The sequence below is a fragment of the Macaca thibetana genome, chromosome 19, assembly GCF_024542745.1.
Source record: "Macaca thibetana thibetana isolate TM-01 chromosome 19, ASM2454274v1, whole genome shotgun sequence".
In the NCBI taxonomy this organism is placed as follows: Eukaryota; Metazoa; Chordata; class Mammalia; order Primates; family Cercopithecidae; genus Macaca; species Macaca thibetana.
The window spans coordinates 15,081,719-15,101,427 of NC_065596.1; the positions used below are offsets into that span (position 1 = coordinate 15,081,719).

General features: G+C 42.1%; 2 protein-coding genes and 1 pseudogene across 2 annotated transcripts; all 3 read right to left on the reverse strand.

The window, feature by feature from the left end:
* Positions 1-1,520: 1,520 nt before the first annotated feature.
* Positions 1,521-4,916, reverse strand: LOC126942719 (olfactory receptor 7E24-like). Its single transcript, XM_050770672.1, has 2 exons — positions 4,888-4,916; positions 1,521-2,463 (listed from the first exon to the last, which is right to left on the reverse strand). Exons 1-2 carry the CDS (start codon positions 4,914-4,916, stop codon positions 1,521-1,523), a joined length of 972 nt encoding a protein of 323 aa, XP_050626629.1.
* A 6,615-nt stretch (positions 4,917-11,531) lies between these two features.
* On the reverse strand, positions 11,532-12,377 carry LOC126942845 (olfactory receptor 7E24-like). The gene has a single exon (XM_050770903.1). It carries the CDS (start codon positions 12,360-12,362, stop codon positions 11,532-11,534), a length of 831 nt encoding a protein of 276 aa, XP_050626860.1. The 5' UTR covers positions 12,363-12,377.
* Positions 12,378-14,285: 1,908 nt separating this feature from the next.
* Positions 14,286-18,905, reverse strand: LOC126943359 (olfactory receptor 7E24-like; annotated as a pseudogene).
* Between the last annotated feature and the right edge of the window lie 804 nt (positions 18,906-19,709).

The following is a 19,709-nucleotide window of genomic DNA, read 5'->3' on the forward strand; positions in this document are numbered from 1 at the left end:
TAATGACCTGCAATCTCATCTTATTTTTGCTGCAGTGGAGAGGATTTTGTTATTTTTTAGGTTGAATAATACTTCATCTTGTGTGTATACTACACTTTCTTAATTGAGACAACTTTTTAAAAAAATAAATATATATATATATATATATATATATTTTTTTTTTTGAGACGGAGTCTCGCTTTGTCGCCCAGGCTGGAGTGCAGTGGCCGGATCTCAGCTCACTGCAAGCTCCGCCTCCCGGGTTCACGCCATTCTCCTGCCTCAGCCTCCCGAGTAGCTGGGACTACAGGCGCCCGCCACCTCGCCCGGCTAGTTTTTTGTACTTTTTAGTAGAGACGGAGTTTCACCGGGTTAGCCAGGATGGTCTCGATCTCCTGACCTCATGATCCGCCCGTCTCGGCCTCCCAAAGTGCTGGGATTACAGGCTTGAGCCACCGCGCCCGGCCAAAAAAATAAATATTTTTTAAAAAGTCTTGAAATGTGAAGCTTTAGAGATATGGTGACCATTTAATTCTTTTCTATTTCCCATTTTATGTGTATGCACAAGTGTGAAATAAAACAGCAATCGATGTGTGTATAAATCTGTAACTTCAGCAAATGTAAAATGAAAATGCTAAGTGGTAAGAAAAAACACCATGATAAAAATTTGTACGGTGTTGAAGGACAATGCATTTGAAGATCATACTTGAAGAAATCATATTACAATTAACTTCTGTTCTTCCTCATCGGAGCTTGATCCCTCTAGGAACTTCATCATTGGAACCATCTCTGATGCCTAAAACAAACAAACAAACAAAAATCCACATACCCACACAGATGCAAGTAAATCAGAATCTCAGGTAATGAGACCCAGGCCTCAGCATTTGTAAGCTCCCCAGGTGATTTCAATCAAAGCCAAGACTGAGGACCAGTGACACGGATCTCTACACATAACCTGCCTGAATCGATTCCCTAGAAGCAGTTTATAAAGAAATTCCACATGAACTGTGGAAACGGGTGAATGTGATGTACAGTATGTCCTCACTTAGCATCTTTGATAGTCTCTTGGAAACTGCATCTTTAAGCAAAATTATGTAGAGTGAAACCAATTTATTCCTCATCAACATTCTAACTAAACAACTTCGAACCAAACAATGGTGTTGGAGGACCTGCTGTATATTGTTTCCATAAAGTCAATTTTCAGAGAATTAGAAAACGAAGTGAGGACTTCCTGTATATAAAAAGATGGTTGTGATTTCACCTGGACAACAGGGTCATTGCTCAGAAACTGAAGGAGTCTGCCTAGCTATAGAAGATTCAGTCACGATGTTTACGCTAAACAAAGGATCCCAGAATACTCACCCATTCCAGTTAAAGGCTTAAGAAAGAAAGCAATATTCACATAGGAAATGTGGAAAGGAGTAAAACCCATCAAGCAACAAAAATACTGTGACCAAGGGGGCAGGATTTGCAGATGTAGAGATTTAATGTGGTTGCCCTTTCTAACCCACACGAGAAAAAGGATGGAACAGACAATGGGATTAGACTGTTCTGCTGTGCAGCCTCCACAGGGCACTTTGAATGTCCCTGTTTCTCAGGCTGTAGATGAAGGGGTTCAGCATGGGGATGACCACAGCATACATCACTGATGCCACCACAGCATTCCTGGGAGACGGTGACACAGCTGATGTCAGGTACACACCAACGCCCGTTCCATAAAATAAGCAAACAACTGCCAGGTGAGAGCCACAGGTGGAGAAGGCTTTAAATCTCCCATCTGATGATGGAATTCTTAGAATGGAGGAGAGAATTTTATAGTAAGACAAAAGGATCCCTGAAGTGGGAAGAAAACCAAATATAGTACTATCTAAATATACGAATATGTTATTGATGATGCTGTCAGAGCAGGCAAGGTTGAGAAGTTGAGATGGGTCACAGAAAAAATTAGGGATTTCCACATTCTTGAAGCAGGTGAATTGTAACACAATCAAGTTGTGCAGCTGGGAATGCAACAGGCTAAGGAAAAAAGACGCCAAAACTAGGAAGACACAGAGGTGAGGAGTCATGATGACTGGGTAGAGTAGGGGGTGACAGATGGCTACAAACCGGTCATAGGCCATCACAGTGAGGAGCATGTCTTCCATACATGCAAAAAGGACAAAGGAAGACATCTGAGTCAGGCAGCCTGCATAGGAGATGACTGTGCTATGAGATTGGATGTCCACAATCATCTTGGGGACCGTAGTGGAGGTGAAACCGATGTCAGCCAAGGACAGGTTGGAGAGGAAGAAGTACATGGGGGTGTGGAGGTGGGAGTCAGAGCCGATGGCCAGGATGATGAGCAGGTTCCCCAGCACCGTGATCAGGTACATAGACAGGAACAGCGCGGTGAAGATGGGCTGCAGTTCTGGATCCTCTGAGAGTCCCAGGAGGAGGAATTCTGAGACACCTGTGAGATTCTGTGGCTCTGTGTAACTTGGACACCTTGAGAAGAAAAGAGGATTGGAAAATAAAAGACATAAATTGCACTTAATGCTGTGTGTATATTTTGGATACAAGCAAGTCACAAGGAACATATTCACACTTGAGGACCATATACCCTCAGCAATATTTCTCAGTTGTGACAATCCCAAAAATCTCAGAATTGTTACATGACTTACTTTTGTGCTATTCAACTCTTCCTGTACATACTACTTTAGAGAAAATAAATTGAAGAATGTTAGAAGACCAAGGACTTAATATATTCAAAATCCATGATCGCAGTAAAACATGGCCTACTCTTTTCAGAAACAAAACAAAACGTTCTTGTCTCTTTAAGAAAAAAATAGTGAATTTAATTAAAAGAAATTAAGAAGCAGTGAAATACACTTTATTTTATTCTGACACTGTGCTACAAATTCCTTTGATGTAGAATATTTACAAACATTATACAAGAGCTAGGACTGCATTATCTGAAAGCTAAATCAAACCTGATAGTTCATAATCAGAAGATCTTTCTACATGCCAATTACTTTTCATATTTTTTATCATTCTTAGGTTTTCTGACATCATTTCTTCACACAAGTAAATGCCCACTCAAATATACGAGCTATGTTTCCAAATTTATTTAATATACAGCTCTCGTCCTTGGCTTATGTTTTCTTTGGGTTTTGATAAGAAAGTTTTGTTGCACATAATTGTAGGCCTTCAGCGACCACACAGATATCAATAATGTGTAATGCATGCGTCATGACTAAATAATAATGAAGTTTAATAACATTTTCTCTTTATTTTCTTTTAGTCTGGAATGATGTGAAACTCAAAATTGTGTCTAAGCGCAAGTATCAGGTTTACCTGCCCTCTTCTCTTTGTGCGTTTTTTCTTTCTGATATACCTAAGAAAATCTCTGCCATGGTATTTAGGTACTTGAACATTGCAGATGCTATTAAATGGAATTCTAAGGCCCCTGTATCTGTGACATAGACATAAACAGGTGTTATCTTGTATCTCATTTTATTAGACATTCCTAAAGGGATGAAAGGACAGACAAGAAACCACTAACTGTGTTGAGGTCACACTGATCACAGCCAATTTTTTTCTGATCCAAGGAAGGGCCTATTCAATATTTAACGGGGAACTTTATTTTTGATGCCTCCTTTGAGACAGGCGAGAGAGAGGTTCTGGGGGATCAGAAATGAAAGAGACCCAAACATTCCTCTCACAATACTCGGCACTTACTTAGATAGGGACGAATGTCAAATGTCCTGTCAGGAATGTAGGGGCCTGTAACTTCAGGCCAGAGGACATTGCAGTTCAACTGTATGGAGATTAAGCTTAAAACAATAATAATAATAATATAAAAATTGACTTTGCCTTTATGCATCCATCACATAGAGATCACGCAGGGAGCACTCACGATCTGTTTAATCATCGCTCACTGCAGTTGGATTAACTAGAAATCAGCTCAGATGACAATGCTGAGTCTCAGAGGCACAGACATTTCGCCTCATGTCACACAGTTCAGTGAAGTGGGCAGATTCAAAACCAAGCGGTCAGTCTCTGAGGCCTTGGTAATGAAGTAGGCACTACCCTTCTTCATTACTTTCCGGCTCTCAGAAAGTTGTAAGCAGAGGTTGGAGCTCTTAATTACAGGCACATTTGGAGTGCATTCAGAAACAGGTTCCAGCTTCCTGATTAGGAATGGAGCCACGACCCTGATTTTATGTCTCCTTTGAGGAGATGGAGAGCTGCAAGGAAAGCCAGGAACAGGGGCAAGGGAGATCCTGTGCCAGTTCTTTCTGGGATCTTTGATGTGATCTTGGCTGCCCTTTCTATACTTGATACTGTGAACGTGGCACCCTCTGGTCTAGCTGTGGTCTACCAGGAACCCCCAAAAGGAGAATGCAGTTAACAGGGGCATCTGCCAGTACAGACAGGGATTCGAGAGGGCAGGTTGGACTCAGGGAGAGGCCTGGCCAAATGCCGTGTGTCTGGACTTGGAGGGCTCCTTTCCTATTCTATAATTAAGAATAATGTGGCAGGTATAACTCAGGGAAGACTACACAGATGAAAGGAAACTGGCTACATAAAACATGAAGCCGAGAGCCTGGCATTCAGGAAGCCCTCCATAAAAGTTCTTGATGTCGTGATGACTGTCATCGTCCTCCTCATCCTCATCACCTTCATAATCTCCTTGGCATGTTTTGGGAACACGCTTTTGTGGGTGAGATGTCTTTGGGAAGTTGAACCAGTGTGGAAGAAAAGTTAAACTTTGAATGAGATTTCTGAGACCAATCACAACCCCGAACATAAACCCACAGTCGTCTGAGCTGACATCTTGCACATTGGTGTCCTCCCATCTGCCTCCCCACTGTCCTGTTTGTCCTGAGGATGAGGAAACAAGGCTCCCGACCGTCCCTCAGCACTCACTGAGCTGCGCTTCCCCTCTGCTGGGCCATGACCACAGAGAGCAGGTCCGCTGTCCTCCCTGCCTGGTGCTTGATGGAGGCTCAGGCTCCGTCCTCAGGACTGGCAGGAAGACAGGGTCAGACATGAGCCTCCTGATGCAGACCACAGGTGTGGAGCCCACTGGCCTGGAAGCTCACACTGCAGGGCTGGAGGCACAGGCTGAGTATTTACCATTCTACAGCCTCGGGGGCTCAATGCACAGAGCTCCTCATTAGCCAAACAAGCCCAAGTTCCCCAGTCGCCAAGGACTGCCTCATTAATGCAAGATAAAGAAGAAAAAATGAACTTCCACAGGAACTTCTGGACTCTTCCTCTAATCAGGAGAAAGCTTGTGTTCGTCGTTCACTTCTTTCATTTCTTTTTCTTTTTCAAGGATGCATCTTTTTGAAATTTTCGTGTTCTTATCATGGCAAAATATACCACATTTAATATAAAAATTATAAATGCAGTCTTATACAAAATGGTAAGTAACATTTTACCATTTATCTTCTTCAAAATGGTAACCAATACCATTTTAACCACTTTTCGGTGTACAGTTTACTGGCATTAAGTACATCTACAGGGTTGTGCAGCCACCGCCATCATGGATCCGCTCAATGATTTTGTCTTTCAGAACAGAAACTCAGGTTCTGTTATGAAACTCCCCATTGCTCTGTCTCACCAATCCTTGGCAACCACCAGTCTACTGTCGCTGTGAATTTAACTGCCCGAGATACTTGATATAAGTGGAATCATACTGTGTTTGCCTTTAGTGATTGATTCCTTTCTCTTAGCATAATATCTCTAGATTCATTCATGTGGTCGCATGTGTCAGAATTGCCTTTCTTTTTAAAGCTGAAAAATGGCTGGGCGTGGTGCCTCACGCCTGTAATTCCAGCACTTTGAGAGGCCGAGGTGGTTGGATCACGAGGTCAGGAGATAGAGACCATCCTGGCCAACATGGTGAAACCCCATCTCTACGAAAAATACAAAAATTAGCCAGGTGTGGTGATGGGCACCTGTAATCCCAGCTACTCGGGAGGCTGAGGCAGGAGAATTGCTTGAACCCAGGAGACGGAGGTTACAGTGAGCCGAGATCACGCCACTGCACTCAGCCTGGTGACAGAGCAAGACTCCGTCTTTAAAAACAAACAAACAAAAAAAGCTGAATGATATTCCATTGTATGGATGTATGGATGGACCACGTTGTGTTCATCCACTCATCTAACAAGGGACTCCTGAGTTGCTTCCACATTTTCATCTATTGTTAATAACACTGCTGTAAATATGGTGTGCAAATATCTACTTGAGCCCCTTCTTTGATTCTTTTGAGTGATTACCCCAAAGTGAAATTGCAGAATCATCTGGTAATGCTATTTTCAATTTCTGAGGAAGCACCATACTGTTTTTCTTATTCCTGCCCCATTGTACATTCCCATCTGCCATGTACAAACCTTCCTACTTCTCCACATTTTCATGAACGCTTGTTATTTTCTGTTTGTTTATAATAGCCATCCTAATGAGTGGTATCTCACGCTGGTTTTGATTTGCACTTTGCTGAGGATTAGTGATATTGAGCATCATTTTGTATGCTTATTGTCTATTTGTATATCTTCTTTAGAGAAATGTCTACTCTAGTTCTCTTGATGGAGCAGTTAAGTTCCACTAATATCAAGCAACAGATAGCTCCACACTTTATTACGCAAAAATGAATAATATTTTTTGGGGGAGTGTGGGCACAAGAGACTGAAGGCACAAACTGTTTCAGTATAATAAAGAAAATAGACTAAGAATAGTCATCATATAAATTAGATATAGAGAGGATCATGGACAATTATCAACCAGTTTTTTAAACATTATTAATCATTAGCTTTTAATATTACTCTTTGTTGCATTACTAATATAACATACGAATAATCAGCGGGTATAGGGTCAGGTGCTGAAGGGACATTGTGAGAAGTGACCTAGAAGGCAAGAGGTGAGCCCTCTGTCATGCCCGCGTAAGGGCCGCTTGAGGGCTCCTTGGTCAAGCAGTAATGCCAGTGTCTGGGAAGGCACCCGTTACTTAGCAGACCGCGAAAGGGAGTCTCCTTTCCTTGGAGGAGTCAGGGAACACTCTTCTCCACCAGCTTCTTGTGGAAGGCTGGATGTTATCCAGGCCTGCCCGCAGTCATCCAGAGGCCTAAACCCCCCACTGTTGTTCTGTGCTTCAGTGGTCACGCTCCTTGTCTACTTTCATGCTCCTCCCGTACTCCTGGTTCCTCTTTGAAGTTCATGGTAGATAGCGGTAGAAGAAACAGTGAAAGTCTTAAAGTCTTTGATCTTTCTTATAAGTGCAGAGAAGAAAACGTTGACATATGCTGCCTTCTCTCTCTGCTTCGGCTACCTAAGAGGGAAGGGCCCTATCCCGTAATCACATGACTTGCTTCACCTTGTCAATCACTTAGAAGATTCACCCTCTTTACCCTGCCCCCTTGTCTTGTATGCAATAAATACCAGCGAGCCCAGCCGTTTGGGGCCACTATCGGTCTCTGCATCTTGATGGTAGTGGTCCCCCAGACCTAGCTGTCTTTTCTTCTATCTCTTTGTCTTGTGTCTTTATTTATTACAATCTCTCATCTCCACACACGGGGAGTGATGTTCCCCGCCCTGTGTCTATGTGTTCTCATTGTTCAACTCCCACTTATGAGTGAGAACATGCAGTGTTTGGTTTTCTGTTCCTGTGTTAGTTTGCTGACAATGATGGTTTCCAGCTTCATCCATATCCCTGCAAAGGACATGAACTCATCCTTTTTTATGGTTGCATAGTATTCCATGGCGTATATGTGTCACATTTTCTTTATCCAGTCTGTCATTGGTGGGCATTTAGGTTGGTTCCAAGTCTTTGCTATTGTGAACAGTAATAAACTGCTGCAATAAACGTACGTGTGCGTGTATTTTTATAGTAGAATGATTTATAATCCTTTGGGTATCTACCCAGTAATGGGATTGTTGGGTCAAATGGTATTTCTAGTTCTAAATCCTTGAGGAATCTCCACACTGTCTTCCACAATGGTTAAACTAATTTACACTTTCACCAACAGTGTAAAAGTGTTCCTATTTCTCCACACCCTCTCCAGCATCTGTTGTTTCCTTTCTTTTTAATGATCGCCACTGTAACTGGTGTGAGATGGTATGTCATTGTGGTTTTGATTTGCATTTCTCTAATGACCAGTGATGATGAGCTTTTTTTCATATGTTTGTTGGCTGCATCAACATACATGTCTGTTCATATCCTTCCTCCACTTTTTGATGGTGTTTTTTTCTTATAAATTTGTTTAAGTTCTTTGTAGATTCTGGATATTAACCCTTTGTCAGATGGATAAATTGCAAAAATTTTCTCCCATTCTGTAGGTTGCCTGTTCACTCTGATGATAGTTTCTTTTGCTGTGCAGAAGCTCTTTAATTTAATTAGATCCCATTTGTCTGTTTTGGCTTTTATTGTCACTCTTTTTTGGTGTTTTAATCATAAAGTGTTTGCCCATGCCTATGAGCTGAATGGCATTGCCTAGTTTTTCTTCTAGAGCATTTATGGCTTTAGGTCTTACATTTAAGTCTTTAATACATCTTGAGTTAATTTTGTAGAAGGTGTAAGGAAGAGATCCAGCTTCAGTTTTCTGCATATGGCTAGCCAGTTTTCCCAGCACCATTTATTAAATAGGGAATCCTTTCCCCATTGCTTGTTTTTGTCAGGTTTGTTGAAGATCAGATGATTGTAGATGTGTGGCATTATTTCTGAGGCCTCTGTTCTGTTTCCTTGGTCTATATATCTGGTTTTGTGTTACTGCATGTAACCATGCTGTTTTGGTTACTGCAGCCTTGTAGTATAGTTTGAAGTCAGGTAGTGTGATGCCTCCAGGTTGTTCTTTTTGCTTAGGATTATCTTGGCTGTATGGGCTGTTTTTTGGTTACATGAAATTTAAAGTAGTTTTTTCTAATTCTGTGAAGAAAGTCAATAGTAGCTTGATGGGGATAGCATTAAAGACTTAAACATAAAACCTAAAACCATAAAAACTCTGGAAGAACACCTAGGCAATACTATTCAGGACATAGGCATGGGCAAAGACTTCATGACTAAAACACCAAAAGCAATGGCAACAAAAGCCAAGATTGACAAATGGAATCTAATTAAACTAAAGAGCTTCTGCACAGCAAAAGAAACTATCATCAGAGTGAACAGGCAACCTACAGAATGGGAGAAAATTTTTGCAATTTATCCATCTGACAAAGGGTTAATATCCAGAATCTACAAAGAACTTAAACAAATTTACAAGAAAAAAAAACCATCAAAAAGTGGAGGAAGGATATGAACAGACATGTATGTTAATGCAGTCAACAAACATATGAAAAAAAGCTCATCATCACTGGTCATTAGAGAAATGCAAATCAAAACCACAATGACATACCATCTCACACCAGTTACAGTGGTGATCATTAAAAAGTCAGGAAACAACAGATGCTGGAGAGGGTGTGGAGAAATAGGAACGCTTTTACACTGTTGGTGAAAGTGTACATTAGTTTAACCATTGTGGAAGACAGTGTGGCGATTCTTCAAGGATTTAGAACTAGAAATACCATTTGACCCAGCAATCCCATTACTGGGTATATACCCAAAGGATTATAAATCGTTCTACAATAAAAACACATGCACACGTGTGTTTATTGTGGTACTGTTCACAATAACAAAGACTTGGAACTAACCCAAATGCCCATCAATGATAGACTGGATAAAGAAAATGTGGCATATATACACCATGGAATACTATGCAACCATAAAAAAGGATGAGTTCATGTCCTTTGCAGGGATATGGATGAAGCTGGAAACCATCATTGTCAGCAAACTAACACAGGAACAGAAAACCAAACACATGTTCTCACTCATAAGTGGGATAAGTTCACTCACTGAACAATGAGAACACATAGATACAGGGAGGCAAACATCGCACACCAAGCCTATTGTGGGGTAGGGGGCTAGGGGAGGGATAGCATTAGGAGAAATACCTAATGTAGATGATGGATTGATGGGTGCAGCACACCACCATGGCACATGTATACTTATGTAACAAACCTGCATGTTCTGTACATGTATCCCAGAACTTAAAGTATAATTTCAAAAAAAGAAAATGGTGAGATTAGAACAGAAAGACAATAGCTTAAACAACAGCATAAAACAATGCAAATCTTTTCTCTCAGCTATTTTGAAATATGCAATAAATTATTGTTAACTATAATTTTCCTACTGAATTATCAAGGACTAGAACTTATTTCTCCTATTTACCTGTATTTTGTACTCCTTAAACAACTTCTCTTCACTCCACTCCCCCTTGACTTCCCAGCCTTGGCAATCACCATTCACCCCTCTGCCTACATGGGATTTACATTTTGGTTCCTACATATGAGTGAGAACAAGCAATATTTGTCTTTCTGTGCCTGGTTTCTTCTACTTAACATAATGTCCTCCAGTCCCTCCCATGTTTCTGCAAATGGTAGGATTTCATTGTTTATAATGGCACAATAATATTCCACTTTCTATGTACCACATTATCGTTATTTTAAAAATTTAAAAGTAAATTTCAAATGAAAAAGAATTAGTCTCTGAATGTGAAGTTTCAGGGATACCGTTAACATGTTTGTATGTATGCACAAGAGTCAAATATCATTAAAATCTGTAAGGGTATAAATCTACACTTTCAGCAAATGTAACATGAAAATTCTAAGTAGTAAAAATTCTAAGTAGAAAAAAAGGAGATAATTTGTATAGTGTTGAAGAACAATGCATTCAAAGAAAATATTCGAGGAATACCACTTGACCTGGTGCTACCAGAAGCTCTTATATTAACTACCAATTAGAGTGTGATCCCATTAGACCCTCCACCAACCGAATCATCTTTGGTGCTTTAAAAAATTCTCATACCCAGAGAAGTCCAAGGAAATCAGAATTTCTGGTAATGTGACCCAGTCAGCCTTTGTAAGCTCCCCAGGTCATTTCAATGAAAGTCAAGTTTGAGAACCACTGGTAGGGATCCTCACACACAACCTGCCTAAAGAGATTCCATAGATGCTATTTGTAAATTACAGATGAATTGTGGAAGGAGATGGAAATTTGAAATATAGTAAGTCTTCCCTTAACCACTTGACAGGTTCTTGGAAACTCTGATTTTAAGAAAAATTATGCATAACAAACCAATCTTTTTCTTCACCAATATTATAACTAAATAATATTGAACGAAACGACATTAATCAAGGACCTGCTGCACATTGTATCCTTCATGTCACAGTTTCCAAGAACCTCTCCACGATGTGAAGTGAGGACTTCCTCTGTATAAAAAGAGAGTTGTGATTTTAGCTGGATACCAGCGTCATTCCTCAGAAACTAAAGGAGGCTGTCCAGGTGTATTGGATTCAGTCATGATGTTTGTGATGAACAAAGGATACCAGAATATTCACTTATTCCAAGTAAAGATATAACAAAGAAAGCACTATTCACATAGGAAATGTGGGCAGGGGCCATGATTTGCAGGTTCAGATAATTAATGTTGCTGCCTTTTCTAACTCACACAAGAAAAACAATAGGATGGATAATGAGACTAGACTGTCCTGTTTTGCAGCTTCCACAGCGCCTTTTTAATGTCCCCGTTTCTCAGGCTGTAGATGAAGGGGTTCAGCATGGGGGTGACTACAGTGTACATCACTGAGGCCACCGCACCCTTCCTGGGAGAAGGTGACACAGCTGAACTGAGGTACATGCCAAGGCCTGTTCCATAAAATAAGCAAACAACTGTCAGGTGAGAGCCACAGGTGGAGAAGACTTTGTATCTCCCACCTAATGATGCAACTCTCAAAATGGAGGAAATAATTTTATAATAGAAGTAGAGGACCCCAGAAATAGGAAGAAACCCAAATATGGAAGCACCGAAATACATGACTATGTTATTGAGGAAGGTGTCAGAACAGGCAAGGCTGAGGAGTTGAGAAGGGTCACAGAAGAAAGAAGAGATGTCCACATCCTTGAAGCAGGTGAATTGCAACACAGTGAAATTGTGCAGCTGGGATTCCACCAGGCTAAGAAGAAAAGACACCAAAACTAAGAAGCCACAGAGGCGTGGGTTCATGATAACTGGGTGGTGCAGGGGGTGACAGATGGCTACGAACCGGTCATAAGCCATCACAGCCAGAAGCATGTCTTCCATGCATCCAAAAAGGGTAAAAGGCGACATCTGTGTCAGGCAGCCCACATAGGCGATGACTCTGCTGTGAGTTTGCATGTCCACAATTGTCTTGGGGACGGTGGTGGAGGTGAAACCGATGTCAGCCAAGGACAGGTTGGAGAGGAAGAAGTACATGGGGGTGTGGAGGTGGGAGTCAGAGCCGACGGCCAGGATGATGAGCAGGTTCCTCAGCACCGTGACCAGGTACATGGACAGGAACAGCCCAGCGAGGACGGGCTGCAGTTCAGGATCATAGTTCCAGGAGGAGGAATTCTGAGACACCTGTTAGATTTTGTGGTTCTGTGTAGCTTGGAAACCTTTTAATAAGAAAAGGGAGGTGGAAAATGTGAAACAAGTAAACCAGCACGCAGCACTGTGTCTATACTTTAGATATAAACAATTCACAAGTACAGTTTTCACATCTGAAGATCACACACCCTCAGCCCTGACAAACCCAATTTTCTAAGAACTCTTTCCTGGTTGATTTTTGTGCTATTCAATACTTTGTGTATGTGCGTACTTTTGAGACAATGGGTGAAGAACATTACAAGAATAAATATAAGAACGTAGTATATTTTTTAAAATTCATGAATACAGTAAAATATAGACTATCCTTTAAAAACATCTAAATAAAAAATATTCTCCTCCCTTGGAGAAAAGAATCTTAAGCTAATTAAAGGAAGTTAAGGAACCATGAAATATATTTTATTTTATTCCAATACAGTGCTACACATTCTACCAATTTAGAAAATTTATAAACAGTCTATAAGAGTTAGGGCCACATTATCTAGAAACTAAATCAAACTTGATAGTTCATAATTGTAAAATATTTTCTGTGTCTGTTTTCTTTCAGAGTTTTTATTATTCGAACAATTTTTTGACATTCTTTCTTCAAGGAAGTAAGTGTTCAATCAACCCACAGCCAATATCATACTGAATGGGCAAAAACTGGAAGCATTTCCTTTGAAAACTGGCACAAGGATGCCCTCTCTCACCACTCTTATTCAACATGGTATTGGAAATTCTGGCCAGGGCAATTAGGCAAGAGAAAGAAATAAAGGGTATTCAGATAGGAAAAGAGAAAGTCAAATTGTCTCTGTTTGCAGATGGTGTGATTGTATGTTTAGAAAACCCCATCGTCTTAGCCCAAAATCCCCTTAAACTGATAAGCAACTTCAGCAAAGTCTCAGGATCCAAAATCAATGTGCAAAAATCGCACGCGTTCCTATACAGCAGTAAGAGACAATCAGAGAGCCAAATCATGGGTGAACTCCCGTTCACAATTGCCACTAAGAGAATAAAATACCTAGGAATACAGCTGACAAGGGACGTGAAGGACCTCTTCATGGAGAACTTCAAACCACTGCTCAAGGAAATAAGAGAGGACATAAACAAATGGAAAAACATTCCATGCGCATGGATAGGAAGAATCAATATTGTCAAATAGATAGGCTTGCATTTATTTATTTATTATTGAGATGGAGTTTTGCTCTTGTTGCCCAGGCTGGAGTGCAACGGCACGATCTCAGCTCACTGCAACCTCCGCCTCCTAGGTTCCAGCGATTCTCCTGCCTCAGCCTCCGGAGTAGCTGGGATTACAGGCATGTGCCGCCACGCCCAGCTAATTGTTATGTATTTTTAGCAGAGACGGGGTTTCTCCATGTTGGTCAGGCTGGTCACAAACTCCTGACCTCAGGTGATCCACCCTCCTCAGCCTCCCAAAGTGCTGGGATTACAGGCGTGAACCACCGCACCCGGCCTAGGCTTTCTTTTAAAATCCATTTAATATAAAACTCCTGTCTTTGGCTTATGCGGACATTGCGTTTTGGTAAGAAAGGTTTAGCTAAATGCACCTAATCAGAGGCCTACAGCAGCTGCACAGATGGTAACACTGCCATGCACTTGTCAGTGATTAAACAATAATGGAATGTTAATAAGCCTTTTGCATTATCTTCTCTGAGCCTGAAAGAATGTGAAACTAAAATGTGTCTAAGCCCAGGCAAAAATGTTCATCTGTCTTCTTCTCTTTCTGCCTTTATCCTTTTGTTGTACCTAAAAAAATCTCTGACATGGCCTTTAAAAAATTGAATGTTGTAGATGTTATTAAATGGAATTATAAGGATCAAACAAGGGCTATTTTGCCTTGTCTCGAGTTCTATGGCACGTTCCTGAAAGAGATGAAAGAACAGACAGGAAAACATCATGTGTGTTGAAGCCACACTGATTATGGCCAATTTTTGTGAATCAAGGAAGGCTCTATTCAATATTTTTCTGCAATTTTTACTTTAGATGCCTCCACTGTGCCAAGCGAGATATAGGCTCTGGCGAATCAGAAATGAAAGGGGCTGACAGTCCTTCCTCTCACAGCACTCAGTATTTACTTATATGAGGGCAAATATTGTCCTGTCAGGATATAGGGAAACTTAACTCAGGTCACAGAATATTTTAATGGAGTGGTGTAGAGATTAACCTTACAATGCTAATGACAATATCTAAAAGCCTGTTTGCCTTTATGCATCCATCACATAGAGATCATGCAGGAGCACCCATGATCTGTTTAATTATTGCTCACTGACATTGGATCAACCAGAAAGCAGCTCAGATGACAGTGCTGAGTCTCAGAGACATGAACGTCTCGCCCCTCATCACACAGATCAGTAGAACAGGCAGAATTTAGCATTAAACGGTTGGTCTCTGTTTCCCAGGCATCAAAATTCCACATTGTCTTCCAGCTATCGGGAAGTTTTAAGCAGAGGTCAGAGGTCTTAACCACAGGTATACCTCAGGTGCATTTTGAAACTCTTTCCAGCTCCTTGAATAGGAGTGGAGTCTAAGACCCTGATTTGATGTCTCCTCTAAGGAAGTGGAGAGCTGAAAGGAAAGCCAGGAACAGGGGCAAGGGAGGGATGCGCCCTGAGTTTTTGTGTTCTGACTATTTCTGTGATCTTTCATGTGATCCCAGCTGCACTTCCTTTTTCTTTTCTTTCTTTCTTTTTTTTTTTTTTTTTTAAGAGATGGGCTTTTGCTCTGTCACCCAGGCTGGAGTTCCGTGGTGCAGTCCTTCGGCTGCAGTGAACATGGCATTCACTGGTCTGACCGAGGTCTACTAGAAACTCCCGAAGTGGAGAGTACAATTAGCAGAAGGCAGCTGCAAGAAATGACAGGGATTTGAGAGGACAGTTTGGGTGCACCAGAGAGGAATGCCCAAATTCCATGTGCCTGGACTTTAGACCTCCTGGTTCAATCTTGGCTTCACTCCTCTCTGCTTCATGATACGGTACAAGTTATATAAAAATGCATTTCTCTTTTCCTCTTTTGTAAAATAATAATAACGTGTGCACTTATAACATAGAGAAGACCATGCAGATGAAATGAAATAAGCTACATAGAACACAGAGCTCAAAACTCGGCATTTAGGAAGCCCTGTGTAAGAGTTCATGATGTCATGGTGACTGCCATCTTCCTCCTCATCCTCATCATCACCTTCATAATCCTTCCAGAGTGCTTAGGGAACAGTTTCCGGGGACCCATTTTCTCCTGTCTTCAGTGAGATGTTTATAGCTAGTAGAATCAGTTTAGAGAGAAAGCAAAACTTCGAATGACATTTCTGACACCAATCACAACCCAGAACATAAACTCCACAGTCATCTGAGCTGATATTTTGCACATTGGTGTCCTCCCATCTGCCACCCCACTGTCCCGTTTATCCTGAGGATGAGGAAACGAGGCTCCCGATTGTCCCTCAGCACTCACTGAGCCACGCTTTGCCTCTGCTGGACCATGACCACGGAGAGCAGGTCCGCTGTCCTCCCTGCGTGCTGCACGATGGAGGCTCAGGCTCCGTCCTCAGGACTGGCAGGAAGACAGGGTCAGACATGAGCCTCCTGATGCAGACCACAGGTGTGGAGCCCACTGGACTGGAAGCTCACACTGCAGGGCTGGAGGCACAGGCTGAGTATTTACTATGCTATGGCCATGGGGGCTCAAGGCACAGAGCTCCTCATTAGCCAAATTGGCCCAAGTTCCCCAGTCTCTAAGGTCTTCCTCACAGTCATGGATGAAGAAGAGAAAATGAATGTCCACAGAAGCATTTGGGCTCTTCCTCTACTCAGGAGAAATCCGTGTGTATAGTTCATTTCATTTCTTTTTCTTCCAAGGATCCATCTTTTTTAATTTCTGTATTTTTATTGTGGTAAAATATACTGCACTTAAATACGAAAGTTATAAATATAAGTGGTTTTATATAAAACGGGAAATACGAAAATCTTTTCATTGTAACCACTTTTAAATGTAGTTCATTGGCCTTATGCACATTCATATTGTTGTTCAACCTCCACCATCATCCCTCTCCTGAACTTTTTTGCCTTTCAGAAGAGATGCTCAGTGCCCACGGACAAACCACCCATTTCTTCATTTCGCCAACCCCTAGCAACCACCATTCTACTTTCTGTCTCTATGAATTTAAGTATGCAAGATACTTGTAACAAATGGAATCATACTGTGTTTGTCTTTTGTGACTGGTTTGTTTCACTGAGCATAACGTTTCTAGGTTCATCCATGTTGTAGCACATGTTAGAATTGTCTTCCTTTTTAAGGCTTAATAAAAGTTCATTTTGGCCAGGCGCAGTGGCTCACGCCTGTAATCCCAGCACTTTGGGAGGCTGAGGCAGGCGGATCACGAGGTCAGGAGATCAAGACCATCCTGGCTAACACAGTGAAAACCCATATCTACTAAAAATACACAAAATTAGCCGGGTGTAGTGGCGGATGCCTATAGTCCCAGCTACTCAGGAGACTGAGGCAGGACAATGGCGTGAACCCGGGAGACAGAGTGAGCCGAGATCATGCCACTGCACTCCAGCCTGAGCCACAGAGCGAGACTCCTTTAAAAAAAAAAAAAAAAGAGTTCATTTTATAGCTGGACCACATTGTGTTTTATCCATTCATCTGTCCATGGACATTTGAGTTGCTTCCACATTTTTGCCTATTATTTATAACATTGCAACATATACAGCATACTAATATCTATTCAAATCTCTTCTTTGATTCTTTTTGTCATATACAGGGTGTAACCGCAGGTGCATCTGGAATTCCATTTTTAATTTTGTGTGGAACCACCATGCTTTTTTTTCATATTTCTGCAACATTTTACCTTTCCACCAGCCATGTACAAGCCTTCTGACTTCTCTCCATTTTCCAGTGCATCTCCTTTTCTATTAGTTTGTTTGTAATATTTATCCTCATATGTGCTATCTTATTGTGGTTTTGATTTGCACATCATTTTGTACGCTTATTGGAAATTCGTATATCTTCTTTTTTTTTTTTTTTTTTTTTTGAGACGGAGTCTCACTCTGTCGCCCAGGCTGGAGTGCAGTGGCTGGATCTCTGCTCACTGCAAGCTCCGCCTCCCGGGTTCACGCCATTCTCCTGCCTCAGCCTCCTGAGTAGCTGGGACTACAGGAGCCCGCCACCTTGCCCAGCTAGTTTTTTGTATTTTTTAGTAGAGATGGGGTTTCACCGTGTTAGCCAGGATGGTCTGGACCTCCTGACCTCGTGATCCACCTGTCTCAGCCTCCCAAAGTGCTGGGATTATAGGCGTGAGGCTTCGTGCCCGGCCTTTTTTTTTTTTTTTTTGAGATGGAGTCTTGCTCTGTTGCCCAGGCTGGACTGCAGTTGCGCAATCTCTGCTCACTGCAAGCTCCACCTCCCAGATTCAAGCCATTTTTCTGCCTCAGCCTCCCAAGTAGCTGCGACTATAGGCTCCCACCACCATGCCCGGATACTCTTTTCATATTTTTAGTAGACACGGGGTTTCACCTTGTTAGCCAGGATGGTCTCGATCTCCTAACCTTGTGGTCTGCCCGCCTTGGCCTCCCAAAGTGCTGGGATTACAGGCGTGAGCCGCCATGCCCGGCCTCCACAGGGCACTTTGAATGTCCCTGTTTCTCAGGCTGTAGACGAATGGGTTCAGCATGGGGGTGACCACAGTGTACGTCACTGAAGCCACCGCAGCCTTTCTGCGGGAAGAGAACACACCTGAACTGAGGTACACACCAAGGAATGTTCCATAAAATAAGCAAACAACTGCCAGGTGAGAGCCACAGGTGGAGAAGGCTTTATACTTCCCACCTAAAGATGGGACTCTCAAAGTAGAGGAGACAATTTTATAGTAAGAGAAAACAATACCTGAGATAGGAAAAAAATCCAAATATTACAACAAAAATATACATAATGATGTTATTGATGAAGGGGTCAGAACAGGCCAGGGTGAGGAGTTCAGAGGGGTCACAGAAGAAATTGGAAATTTCCACATTCTCAAAGCAGGTAATTTGTAAGGCAATCAAATTGTGCATCTGGGAGTCCAACAGGCTAAGAAAAAAAGACACCAATATTAAGAAGCCACAGAGGTGTGGGTTCACGATGACCGGGTAGTGCGGGGGGTGACAGATGGCCACAAACCAGTCATAGACAATCATGGTCAGCAGCGTGTCATCCATACACCCAAAAATTATAAAGAAAGACATCTGTTTAAGGCAGCCTGCATAGGAGAGAACTGCTGTGAGCCTGGATGTCCACAATTGTCTTGGGAATGGTGGTGGAGGTGAAACCAATGTCAGCCAAGGACAGGTTGGAGAGGAAAAAGTATGTGGGGGTGTGGAGGTGGGAGTCAGAGCTGACGGCCAGGATGATGAGAAGGTTCCTCAGCATCATGACCAGGTACATGGACAGGAACAGCCCAGTGAGGATGGGCTGCAGTTCTTAATCATGCCTTTTTGCATGAAGTGGCTGCTCTCCACCAGCGAGGAGAGCAAAAGGCCAGTCTGACAGGCTTTTGTATCCGCACTCGTGGCTCCTGAGAACTTTTCCAGCATCTAGGAAAAATGAGCTTGCATGAACGAATTGAAGGATGTTAAATGCGGGAGGGATTTTATGGCTGATTAAAGTGGTTCTCAGGTAAGGGAAGCTGAACAGCGGATGGGGCAGGTAGATAATGAAGTCCAGCCATCTCCTGCCGAATTCTTCTCTGAAGTTACACCATCAAGCTGTCCTTCTGAGGTCAAAGCTGCTTCTCTCTGATGTCCAGCCATAGTTTCATCTACTGGCTGAGTCTGGGGTTTTTATAGGCATAGGATGGGGTGGAGCAGGGCCATGGGTGGTTTAGGAAATGGTAATATTCAAGCAGGAAAATAGGGATATAAGTTCTCACTTTGGGCTGAAGTTTCAGAGTTTTTGGCTTGAAGATGGGGTTTTGCCTGGGAACTGCCCTTTTCTGCCTAGAATTTCTCCACCCTCTGTCCCTATCACCCTCAAGGCCCCACTCTTCCTGGGGTAATAGGGCCTGGTTATTTCTACACAATATGAGGATTCTCCAAAGAGCAGCCCTAGCTTTAGAGCTCCCCGTAGAGTTGGCAGAAACTTTCTCAGATCTGCATAAACATCTCTTGTGGTCTAAATTGCACCCCCCAAAGTTAATATAGTGAAGTCCTCACCCCCAATGTGATGACTGTCTTTGGATACAGGGTCCTTAGGGAGGTAATTAAAGTTTAACGAAATCAT